This window comes from Seriola dumerili, unplaced genomic scaffold (genome assembly GCF_002260705.1).
Source record: "Seriola dumerili isolate Sdu_G_001 unplaced genomic scaffold, Sdu_1.0 BDQW01000478.1, whole genome shotgun sequence".
Taxonomy (NCBI): Eukaryota; Metazoa; Chordata; class Actinopteri; order Carangiformes; family Carangidae; genus Seriola; species Seriola dumerili.
The window spans coordinates 4,318,411-4,331,454 of NW_019174733.1; the positions used below are offsets into that span (position 1 = coordinate 4,318,411).

The 13,044-nt window shown below is 41.2% G+C and overlaps 1 protein-coding gene across 3 annotated transcripts in view; it reads left to right on the forward strand.

Moving 5' to 3' along the window:
• Window positions 1–366: 366 nt before the first annotated feature.
• The window catches only part of LOC111235350 (muscarinic acetylcholine receptor M3-like), a 75,604-nt gene continuing 62,926 nt past the window's right edge, over window positions 367–13,044 (forward strand). For all 3 annotated transcript variants that reach the window (XR_002665678.1, XM_022763783.1, XM_022763782.1), the window contains exon 1: window positions 367–568. Coding sequence is in view for 1 of the 3 variants with exons in the window: in XM_022763782.1 (XP_022619503.1) it covers window positions 558–568 (11 nt within the window). In the remaining 2 variants the exon portion in view is untranslated. The remainder of the gene's footprint in view (window positions 569–13,044) is intronic.

The following is a 13,044-nucleotide window of genomic DNA, read 5'->3' on the forward strand; positions in this document are numbered from 1 at the left end:
CTTGAAGCTTTGGTTGATGATGACACTGTGCCATAATTACGACGGGAAAAAAAATAGCATCTGAGCTTACAGAGAGAGAGAGAGAGATGACATAAGGAGGACCCTGACAAATTTTGGATCTTGTATGCCTCCCATAGAGTGTTTGTTGGTTATATCTGCTCGCGTGTGTGTGTGTGTGTGTGTGTGTGTGTGTGTGTGTGTGTGTGTGTGTGTGGAGCTCCTATGGTCTCTCACAGCTATTATCTATGAATGAATCTCGACTTTTATTCGCCGGGTGTGCCACCTGCTGGTGCGTCACGGCTGCACTGACCAATCCTGACGCAGTAGCTCTCAGTGCGCCCTTTGAGATCCCGCTGTGCTCCTCACGTCGCCGTCCAAGCTACGACTCTGTGACGGTGGAAGGTGGCGAGCCTCGTTAGCTGTGTGCCGTTAGCGCTTCAGATGTGACTGGGCTGGACTGCCGTACCGCCGCTGTGCCAAACACGAACCTTTGACAACTTTGACTGGATTGCCATTTTCCCATCTACTTGTTCTGCGATTGACACGCGCATCAGTGAATGTTCATGAGGTAAGTGGGAATAAGGCTGAAGACTGAAGTTTTAGAAATATTTGTTTAAAGCAAAGTGTTTGTTCTCCCACTCCCAGAGCCGATTTAGAGCTGCTTTATTGTGCCACGTTTTCCGCTGCAAAACGCTGCCTTTTGAAGTTGCAGACCAAACAGAATCATATTTAATTACTTGTGCATGACTCCAACGCGCATATACTGTATCCAGATTAGAGTTGGAAGCTCGTATTGGATGTGATTTTGTTTAAATGCAAGTTTGGCAAACAAGTGCTGCTGCTGTTCCCTCGCTGCCCGGCTCAGCATCCCTGCCCAGCCCTCTGCGCTCTGCGCTCTTCAGATGCATCTCCTTCCTAAAGACAATGTGGCTTTTAAAGCAAATGTGCTCCTGTAAAGTTAATTAACAATACGGAAAAATATCAGTTTTCATACCTTCAATTCTCCAAAGTGAAGGTTAATTAAAAAGAAGAAAATCGTTGTCACTAAAAAAGGGCTGGTCTTTTAATGCGTATTCTCCCTCTTGTGGCACATTTATGATTAGAATGGTGATGAGGGGCAAAGTAATTGTTACTGCACTGCTGTGGACGGAGGATAAAATTAATTGTGTCCATACATGGCAAGTGGTAGGCTTTCATGAATTGGGGTGACTGTTTATTTATGATGCCCATAGATGGCAATGTGAAGGAATGTTCCCTCTCAGTGACCTGGGGGTACTTTGACATTGTGCTGGATAATGAGTAAGAGCAGAGGGAATGGCATCTGTGCCATGGTGCAAATATTTTCCTTTTAGTCCACGGCTGCAGTCACTCATCACAGGAGCCACAGTGTGAGTTTGACAATACAGTAGCCGTATATGAATCTCAAACTACTCCAGCACGGCTGCGAAGCCTTCAATAGTTTAACATTTGACTATGTTGCATATGTCAACACCACCTGCATGTTTTTTATATCAATATATCAACAAAGCCATTGTCAGGGAACAGTCCAGTCAAGTTCTGTTTCACGCCGAATTCACGGTCTGCTACTAGTCTGTTAAAGGTAGAGCAGGAATGTGTTTAGATGATTGTGACTTTCCATTGCCTGCTGTGGGGAGAGACGCAGTGGAGGACATTCAGAAAAGAGACGCGTGAAGGGGAAGATGAGAGAGAAAGGTGAACAGCAGTAGAGCTTTCATGGCTTGATGTATTGTTTGAGCTCTGGTTGATATTGGTTGACTAATATTTTTCTGGCTTCCCTCCCTTGATAGATGGTTTTGTTGTGCACAGTGCTACTAGCGTATTGATCATCATTATGACTTTCCCAAATGGACTGGGGGTGGAGGATGGTACATTGATAGTGCTGGCCCTGGTGACAGAGTTGTAGATGGCTCCACGTAGGATGAAAATGTCTTTGCTTTTACCATCTGCTGTACTTGTTGTGTGTGGGTGCTGCCTTGGCATATGCTGATGCTTTTGGTTTATTAGTCCCAAGCTTGTGAATATGTACTGAAGCCTTTGAAATAATAATGAACGCTGGTGAGGAGTGTTTGGGTAACCCACCTACCTATCACACTGTAGTTTAATGGAACTTAAAGTCAAGCTCTTTCATTAAAGTTCAGTTCTAAAATGAAAGGAGTTTGACATTTTGGGAAATACTCTCATTGCTTTCTAGATGAAAAAGATCAATACCACTCTCGTGTCTGTGCAGTAAATATGAAGCTACAGCCAGCAGGTGATTAACTAAGCATTGCATTAAGTCTGGAAACAAGGGGAAATAGCTCTGTTTGAAGACAACTGAAACAATGCACCTCGAAACAATAATGAAAATGTTTGTTTCATAAGTGCAAAAGCAAAATGTCGCTTAAAAAATGTAAACCTCAGTGACAGCAAGACTCCAGGAAGTCACTGCTTCAAGTCTATAATATCCACAACTTCACTTGTCCTCTTTTTGTAAGGAATAAACAAATGGGATATTAATTAGTGAGCTTTGGGGGTGAATGGATGTTCCTTACCCTCGGACAGAGCCAGGCGAGCTGTTTCCCCGTCTTTGTACTAAGCTAATCTAATCGGCTGCAGCTGTAGCTTCATATTTACCATAAAGACATGAGAGTGGTGTCCGTGTTCTCATCTAACTCTCAGTAAGAACGGGGATGAAGTGAATTTCCCAAAATGTTCCTTTAAAACAGTATGATTATGATGCGATCGAGCTGCCCTTCACCATATCATTTTCAGCTTATTTCAACCAGGTAGGTTGAAAAAATTACAATAAAACAGAAGAATAAGGGGAAAAAAAACCTGTATGATTGGGTGAATTAGAGAAATAGAGCGTTGCAGCTGCTGTTTGATTCAGACAAAAGCATCAAACAATTTAACCCTCAGGCACAAGCGTGCACAGACTGGCACCACCAGGCTACTTTTAGAGCAGGCAATAGGAGACAGTGATGGGTATTTTACGGGAGTCAGCTGGCCAAACAGACAGGCTAACTCCCCCATTGGGTTTCATTAGAGCTCGTCTTGATGTTAAAGCCTGTTTAATCCACTTTCACAGCCATGCAGACCGCAGCAGAGCGAAGCACAGAGTCTATCTTTAGACAGCACATGGGCAGAAACTTTTCCATCTCGGTTCAATTATTAAAACAATAACACAAATTCCATGTAGGCGGCCTTTAAATGTGTGCGTTGAGGTGCAACCTTTGTGCTGCTTGTACTCTCCGGAGCTGATGGGGAAAGGTGATTTTCAGCGTCAGATGGATGGCTGTCAATCAGTGTCTGCTCAGTTGACCTGTCCATAAACAGCTGTGTTTATGCAGCCCTGCGCTCCCTCTCCCGTCTTTGCTTGTTTCTCCAGTAAGTAGAGATGCTGCCTGAGGGTGCAATTACAGTAAAGCCTTATGAGGTGAGGGCTTTGCCTCTTTGTCTTTGTCTCCACTCCCTGGGCAGCCGCTGTTGTTGTCTCACTCTCATAGTGCCTGCTTAGCTTCAGAGATACAGTGCTGGGAAAACACAGACAGACTTCAGTGGCCTAATAAGCAGCTTGACATCTTGGCAGTTTTAAGCAGAAATGTATTGTATTTGGCCATTAACTTAGATTCAATAAGAGTGGGTTTAATCGTAATTATATAGGCACGTAATGCAAATAACAGGTTATTGACATTGCAGTTTATTTGGTCGTCTCATGGTTATATTACTTGCAATAATGGTGCACTGTAGATGCAGTGGAGGCTTTTATAACTAACATAACATATGTGTTAAACTGCCAATCATCACTCAATGACCTTTACAAGTCGTTAAAAGGTTAGCTGGAACTGCCCCTTATTGGTGGCAATAAGGTGCTCACCTCAGGGCTGTTAACAGCGCAGCCTCATGTTTACCTTAGGATATTGTGTATGTTCAGCACACAGCAATCCACACACACAAATCAAGATAATGTGAGTGAGTTATAGTTCAAAGGTCAGAAATTGGCCAGGAAGGGAGATTTACAGAGGCAGAGTGGGGGGTGGAGGGTGGGGGTCGATAATATTATGTACATAGGGTCATGCGGGTCTTTTCGGCATATAAACTCTCTGGTGAGTGCCCATTTGAATCTGTCAGCTGCAACTGTGTGCCATCCATACCGGTATTTCTGTACAGTTTAGAAACGTTTAGCAACCGCCAGTGCACTCCAGTGCACTAATGATCTTTGTTCTGATCTTTTTTTTGTTTCCGCGGTTCTCTCTGCACATGCTTTTTCTGAATTTTTAGTCGCCCTGTCTATCTTACTACGTCTGTCATGTGTCACTGCCTCTCTCTCTCTCTCTCTCTCTCTCTCTCTCTCTCTCTCTCTCTCTCTCTCTCTTTCTCTCTCTCTCTCTCTCACTGTCTCACCCTCTTTACTTCTGCTCTCTTGACAAAGTAAACTTCACTTGGGGGAATTCAGATTCATGTCTAATATATGGCTGCACTTTTATGTCTGCTCTCTGTCTGTTCTTTGCAAATAAATCAATAACAAGTTGCCCTCCATCATTTTCAGTGGAGTTCTAGACACCTGTGCTCCACATACAGAGAGGGAGAACAAGGGACAGGGAACAAGACAACAGCGAACGATAGAGCTCTGGTGAAATATGTATGCTGTGAGTCAAAAACTAAATTACCAACTGAGAGAGAATGTGCACCAGCTCCAGCTCAAGTACTGGAGAGCAGAGGCTGGTGTTAACACACAGAAAGAGGGGAAATTATGATGATGATGGATGTTTGACTTAGTCTGGACCAGCCTCAAACTCTCAATATGCAGCCATATGTTGCTTTGTTTCCGATTAATGTTGCCGTCATTGATGGCTTGTTTATTATTCTGAGTTAATGTAGTTTCACACAGAATTGATTACACTAAAGATTGCTTTGTAAATGAAAGTCTAACATACTGTTCGCTTTCTTCCTGCACACTGATCTATCACAAGCTATCTACGGTAGCTCTGGGACATTGGAGTTTATGTAAAACTAACAAATTTCTAACAAGAATGTGCTCTTTGTAAACATTTTGAGCAATTGTGAGCTGAACGTTTAGTTCCCTTGATGAACTCTTTGTTCGTCCTTCCACTTTAATTTTATGTTAGGACTGGTGGCTGCAAGTTTCAAGTGTTCATAAGATAGCAATTACCCTCTGTTGCCATGTAATGGCTTCAGTTTCGTAATACTCTATAGCTAATAATCTTGAAAGTAGCTAGTGCAAGATCATGTTTAGAGAGCAGTGACTAGACGGCTGCCTGGGTGAACTGCTACTGTGGATGAAGGGAGACTGAAAGTAGCAAAGAGGAAAGACAGGGATAACTGTACAATGCTTTAGCCACTTGGGGAAAAAAGCACACAGAACAAAACAAAAGTGGCAAAAAGATGTTACTTTTTCAAGCATTTCGAAAATTGAGGTAAAAAAGCACAACGATGCCAGTCCACAATACATCTTTTCCTTTCTGAAACAGTGTGTTTCCTTTGAATGTTCCTGATTCTTGTTTTCCACATTGCTGAATTCTCCGAAGACCACGTCTGCTCACATTGCCCTGACAGTGCAGCAGTCGTCGTTCATTTCAACTACAAGATATGTTATCCAGAGTGGAGGCATTTATGTTTAACTTGCATAAATGCTTTCACTCATTTAACGTATTGTCTGAAACACACACACACACACACACACACACACACACATACACAAGGGAGCTATCTCTCAACATTATGGCAACAGTATAGACCATGCAATTTGCCATTATGGGTTATGTTGGAAAAAGTGACGATGATGTCTGTCAGCGGGACATTTGATGGAATCTTTCAGACTGTAGGAATCTAAAGAGTAACACCTACTGTGCCACGCTGCATGGACTGAATAATGGCATAGTGGGGGTGGAGCGATGCTATTATACATAAAGATGAATGGACGTGTGAATTAATGCTGTGTGAAAAAAAAAATTTACATATTAAGATAACAGATAATTCATAATTCATGGTAACAGTTTCCAATGACAGATGATAGTGTAGACAAACAAACAATCAATTCAATCTATTGTTAGATCAATAAAATGCTTTAACTCCTGGGTACAGGTTCCAATAAGCATAAAGCCTGATTACATATCATTTTATGTTCTCAGGCACATATATCTCTGGGATTAGTGAGGATACCTTTTCATTATAAGTGTGAGATTATGGCTGATGAATCCATTTCACTAATGTCACAACAAGAACACTGTAATTTAAAAGTAAATTGAAAGTGTTTGACGTCTAATCACTCAAACATAAAGTAAGATTAGATGCTCCCGTGTGATTAGGTTCCTGTCAAAAGGAATCTGTCAGAATTTATCAATAAGTAATTTCTTTTTAGGATTCTGCCGTGAAATATTTGACACATTACAAAAAAAAAAATCTGCTGCACCTTTTTATGTTTTTTTTTCTCCAGTTGTTTGTTTCTGCCCAACTCCCTCTAGATTTTGTAATACAGCTCATCAAGCGCATCTCAAGTGAGTCAAATTGTGTGTCGAGTCGCTCAGCTTTGACGCATATCTTGACTTAATCGCGTTGTTTGCCTTTGTAATGTTCCGTCTCCAAATCATGTCAGGGGTTGGAGCGAGGTGAGGAACTTTCTAGCATAAATGATTATTATCTTTGCTGCTTTCTGACTTCTTCATTTCACATGATTTTGTTTGTTGTTTTCCACAGGGGGGTGGGGGGGGGGGTAGAGGAATGTGTCATGAGGACTAGGTGAACCATATCAGATAGTTTTTCAACTTAGAGTTAGAGATGTAGACAGTATATCCAGGTTAGTGACATCCATTGCATACATGTGGCCCTTGCACATATTAATGGCGTGTTAAAGAATTGAAATCACTAAAGTCTCTTGACTCCTGTGGATCATCTCTCAGTTTAATCCCCAGCGATGTGTCTGCTGCTCTGCCTTTGCTGCTGTTTTGGCTTTATCTCTGTTAATGGGCCTCTGTAATTTAGAGTGAAGTATGGGCCTTTTTGTGCCACGCTTTTATTTAACACCTGTCGCACAATTAAAACGGCATGAGTAACCTTTTTCCCAAATCAGAACTAATCAAAAACTACACATGGAGCAGCATATGGCAAATGAGAATGGGCTGGCCATTATGTCTGCTGAGAGGATCATACCTGTACTAGATGTAGATAAAGGATGCTGTCGAGGAGTTTGCGCATGGGATGCAATTTTAAAAAGGTGAGCGAGTGGTTTTGTCAAGGGGATTTGGAGTTGTTGATTGGCCGCTCTGCCAACCTGTTAGAGCTAATATCTATGCTGAGTTGCAGCCAAATGTGTTTTTTGATAAGATTTGGGCAGAGATACTCTGCAAAGCAGCAGCATTTCTATAAGTTTACTATAGAGTGTGTGCTGTGGTTTAAAATTCTGCCACTGTGTCTGATGGGTTGTGTTTTTCTTCTGCTACTGAGGCATGAGTAGTATCACTGGAGACATCCCAACAAGTTGCTGGTTTCATTTCGTGACGGTGGCTGTTTGTGTTGGTTCATGGGATTAAAGGGCACTCCAGCCTTTTAACACTAACATCTACCTTTTTGATGCTCTGTCTGTCTGTCTGTCTGTCTGTCTGTCTGTCTGTCTGTCTGTCTGTCTGTGTCTGTGTGTTGATGCAGAACCTGTTTAACATTTTACTCAGGCCACATTCTGAACACAATGGTGCTGCTTACAAGCCTTTTAGAAAAACATCTGTCCTTTATTTTCACAGAATAGTACTATTAAGACTCTGAGCAGATGCTGCAGTCATGCTCTGGGGATCAAATATTGATCGTTTCTTTAATGTTACAGTTGCGAAACTCGTTAACTGCTTACACAGCTGGTTTTCATTATACCTGATTCATCTCTCTTACAAAAGTTTGTTTGTTCTAGCTGGACTCTTAATGATGCTTGAAGGTTGCCTCCTGTGCGGCTCTGTGCCTTTCTCGGTATTATCGCCTGCCCAAGTTCGCACCAAACGTCAAAAGTTAGAATGACATGTGCAAAGTAAAGTCAAATGGACAGCGCTACTTGAAATGTAATTTTCCTAGCTTTTCTCCCTGAAGCAGGTGTAAGAGTGACAATTTGGCCAGTCTTGTAAAGGGAGTGCAAACCAGCACCTTTCTTAGAGCCCTCCTCCTTCCTCAGTTTGATTGACATTTCAGAAGCAGACAGGGAGTTGTAGAATTTGTACCAGGCTAGGGCAAGATGTAGAGCGAGCCCTCTGGCTAAACTTAGTAGAGGAATATTAATCCAAGCCAACAAGACCCACAGTCCTCAGGCCAGTGGACCAAATCATCCACTGACATTTACATGAGTCTAAAGCAACAAAAAGGGTATGGAAATAATTTTACTCCAATTTCCTATCTTGTCAGTGTGCATCTTAAGAAGTGTTTGGTTCAATTCTTTATTGTCGCTCTTTTACCGCACAGTGGTGGGATCTTATTGGACAGGTTGAAAGCTGAGACAAAATTAGACAAGAGGGACGCAGGTGCACAATGTCCCTATGGGGATTTGAAGTGTTTCTTAATAGTAACCAGCAGACAACAGCAGCCTAATGACAAGGTAGAGAAATGAAACCCTCGTAGTTCATCAACCAAACTGAAAGTTTAGCCTTGAGGTTTGACCCTTTACAATTAGCGCTTCCCTCTTTTTATGTGCAGGCCTATATATTCGCAAACTGTAAAAGGAATGTTTATCACAGTCATGTTATTGCAGAAAAAAATAATATTTGAATAATCATAGGTGGGAGAAGTAATCTGAAGTAGCAATACAGTAATGTAAAAATACTCCATTACAAATAAAAGTCCTGCATTCAAAATGTAAAAGTAAAGAAATATTAACAGCTAAATGTACTCAATGTATCAAAAGTAAAAGTATTGGTTCTCCAGAAAAAATGGCCCCTTCGACTGATGTTATATTGTCAATAATGATGTATTAGTGTGTAAGCAGCATTTTACTTTTGTAGTTGCTTGAGGTGTTGTTTCATCCTGTAGTTCCTGCGGGTCGGTCCCCTCCCAAGGGTCACATAAAAAGGAGGCAAAACAAAATTCTTCTACACATCTGTGTGTTGTCATTGTTGTTGTCAGATAAATGTACTGGAGTTTAAAGTAGCATTTAAAAAAAAAAAGAAGATGAAAACAGGATCAACACAGCAACATCACCACTGAGCAGCATAAAGCAGGATGCAGTGTGATTACTAATTTACAAAAGCTGAATGATGGAAATGAGAGTTAAGCTTTAACATCTGTGTACAACAACCAATGTAATTAATATAAAACTATATATTTTTTTTGTCTCTAGAGTCAACACTTCCTGTCATGATCAGGGGGATGCCAGCTTTCCTTTGCTGGTACTTTCACTCCACATTTTGTGGATGGGGCGAGATACACCTTTAACATCTCCCCAGGGATTACTTCCATTTAGCAAAGTGATAATAATCTCGAGCTCATCACAGGAATGTGTGTAACTTGGCATGGCATGAAAACTTTGAGAGAGAGAGGAGTGCAATGACATGAATCACTGGAGAAGGTGTTAGGACTGGTCACCTGTTTGGTGTTTATCCTTATCAACTGTGCAAACCCTCTGGCAATAACTAATATCGGGCATGAGTCTTATCGAACCGCTTTGTGAAAGAAAAGTTGTATAAGTTTTTTTGTAGCCTTCAATTCAATTTCAAATCTGTGTAGAACAAGCTCAACAGACTCTGAGGTATTACAGAAATGGGAAGATTTGGTTGGGTGGGGGGACTAGACAGCCAGAGTACATTAACTTTACCGGTGTCTTTTGGATGAAGAGCAGGCTAGAAGCAAGAGAGGATGGATGGAATTGCCTGGCATGTCTCCATACAAAAGTTTTTGGCAGGGTTATGTTAGAAAAAAAAAGAAGAAAACTGTTTATTGGCTTGGTACCCACTGTGTTTCTTTGAAATGTAATCATAACCCAAGCTGGACTTATTTATTGCATATACAGGCAACATGCTGTAGTTGCAGGAGCTTATTATTTATCAATATTTAGTCAGCATTACATACAGTGTAAACATGAAAATACAATGGTTAAATCAGCTTGATTTATAAAGGGATTCCTGGCATAGAACTCAGTTTAAATCCCCTCAAATGAAAGTGGCAAACAAGGAAGACAAAGGACACTATGGACTTTTGTTCTTGAGCAGTAGCAAATCTGGCAGAGGCACAAAGCAAGGCACAATTTCAGTTTTAGTTTGGGAATTTTGCTGCTTCAAACAAACCTGCTCTCACAGAGAAGGATGAAGTAGCACAGCTGATGTTGTGTTCATATAGATTAGGAGGTGCGCTGCAGATTTTGGAGCCGTTTTAGCATGAAAATTGTGTCTGCAATTCTGCCCACTCAGACCACCCCTTCACAAGTGTGTGCACAGTGGGCAGTTTTTTTTGTTTTCCTTTGATATGAGTGTTTAATTCATCTACACCAAATTACACACACCATTTTAAATTAGATTACTACAGAAGAATTTATCATGTTTGATTATATGAGTGACTGTTACTAAAAATGTCATCTACAACTGCTTGTTGTGGCTCTGTGGGGCTGTACTTTGCGCAGTGGTGCTTTGAGCTTAATGCTAACATCAGCATGCTACCATGCAATGCTTAGCATGTTAGCATGCTAATATTTGCATCCTGACGTGGATCTGAATATTATAGGCACTCCATCCAATAATTAAGATGCAGTTAAATCAAGTCAGAGGATCTCCAGAGACAGAGGGATTCATCCTCTGAGGACCATGAATGTCTGTACAAGACTTCATGATTTATCCAGAAGTGGTTGAGACCAAAGTGGTGAACCGACTGACTGACGTCACCTTTACAGCCGCGGCAGCAGCATGGCTGAAAATTCCAACTTTGGTGCCGCCCAGTGGTAGTGGCAGACAGCAGTGCGCACTTCTACAGGGGAAACTGTTTTACCTGTGGCCACTCAGATGAACTGACTGCAAGCAGCTAGCAAGTTTTTTGCCAGGATTGTTTAATTTTTCTACAAACAAAAACAAATGCCATCAGGAGAATTTAACAGATGCTGTAATTACATAATAAATCTGCACATAGTGACTTTAAGTAATTAAAGCTTCCTACACGGCACTGGGATCTAGTAAATACAATAAATGCCGTACACTGTGTGATTACAGACAGCTTTGAACTGGCAGGATAGATTGCTGCAGCTCTTCTCCAGTATTTCATTAAAAAGGCTACATGTTGTTACTGACCCTGAGTAAGCTCCTGAAGTTTTCTCTCAGGCTGTGCCACCTCTTTGTTCCTTCCTCTTAGCTGTTCATGTTTGTTTAACCACTCTTTTTAAAAAAATCCAGATTAGTCTCACTAAAGCTCTTTAAATTAATCTCATCGAATCTCTTTTTCAACACAGGCGTGGAGGGGCCGTTAGTTTGTAGTCATCTGGCTCATTTTCCTTAAGCTCCTATCATTACATCAGTCACATCCTGCTTAATCCTTAACTGCTGAGAACCACCAGGGGAGCGGCATAACCCTGCGACCTCTTTGCCGCCGCCCTCTGTTTATTATTTGTACGTTACATATCAGGATCTGAGGTGATATAATGACATAACAATGATCGACGGTTCTTTGGAACGCAAGTGAAACAGAGTCTGAGTCATTTCCCTGGTTTGGTAATGACCCTTTTTATGTATCTCAGCTTTGGCACTGAGTTCGAGCACAGCACTTTGCTATCCATATATCATAATCAGGATGTGGCAGAGGTTATTTACATTGTTCGCAATCCAGTGTTTGGGCTCCTTAATTCCATGGTTAGTTTCCAAGCACTATCTTGTGCTAGTGCAAAGAAAGTTAATCATATTACTGCCAAATCTCCGTGTTTTAATTGCTAGCGGCTTGGTGGAGTTGGGATTGGGAGCGCTTGGCTGTTGTATGAAATGCTTCGTCACTGAACAGTAGGGCAAGAATACTGATGAGACCCAGAGACTCCAACTGTTGAAATTCCTCAACCCATATGTTTTGACTCTTTTCAGTCTTTGCAGTGCCAGGTGTCTAAACCAAAATTTATTTGTCTCCCCGCGGAATATGTCTAAGAGCTGCTGAAGGGTGAAATGAGGAAGTTTGTCAAACTGTTGGAAACATAGTTGTGTTCTAAATGGGATATTTAAATGGAACAAATGATGTTTCAGATGCAGCTGTTTACTGGATGTGCAGGATATGCTGATTTAAACAGTAATGTACTTTAATACCTCTTGTGGAAATCCATCAAGCATACTCTGCAGCGTACCTGTTTGTTATTTTACAGTCTGTCTGACCATCTTCTCAATGGTCCGGCAAATTTGGATCAGACTGAAAATATTTACAGGTACAACACAAGTAGTTCAGTGCGTGTGTGCTGACAATAATGCAAGTAACTGTAACTCCCTAAAACGCTCTAACCAAACAAATCTCTTGAATCTTACTCTGACTGGGTGTACAAAAGACCGTGAGCATGAATAAGAATAAATTTTTCTCTTTGTCAAATGGTTCAAAGAGCCATGACAACATTCAGGCTCAAATCGCGGTGCAGATGTTTGCATCTGAGGCAGGCGATTTTCCTCTGGAGCTGCTGTCACCTATCTTTGTTGTGCAGAACAAATTCAAAAACATCACCATTGCCAAAGTATACACATGTTCAGTTTAGTAATGTCAGTTTATTATTACTTCTCCTCCATTTTAGCTGTAACAATTTAACACCTCAAAGAGAATAATTATTATGTTTTGGGTCACTATTGTTTGAATTTTCATCCTTGTACTAACAGTTTCCCGTGAATGAGAGAATGTGCAAGTATGAAAAGAAGTTTTAATTATGCCACATCGATTTTGGAAGTGTGTCTTTTTTAAGGTGTTTTTAATAAATCTCTCGCCTCCTTATTTGATTTGCTTCTGTTGTGACTTCTGCAATCTTTGGAGGTCTGGATGTGTGAGAGAAAATCAATTCCTTCATAGTAACATACTTCTGAAGACTGCAGGGGAATGAAATGAGAGGTCCCTCATCTC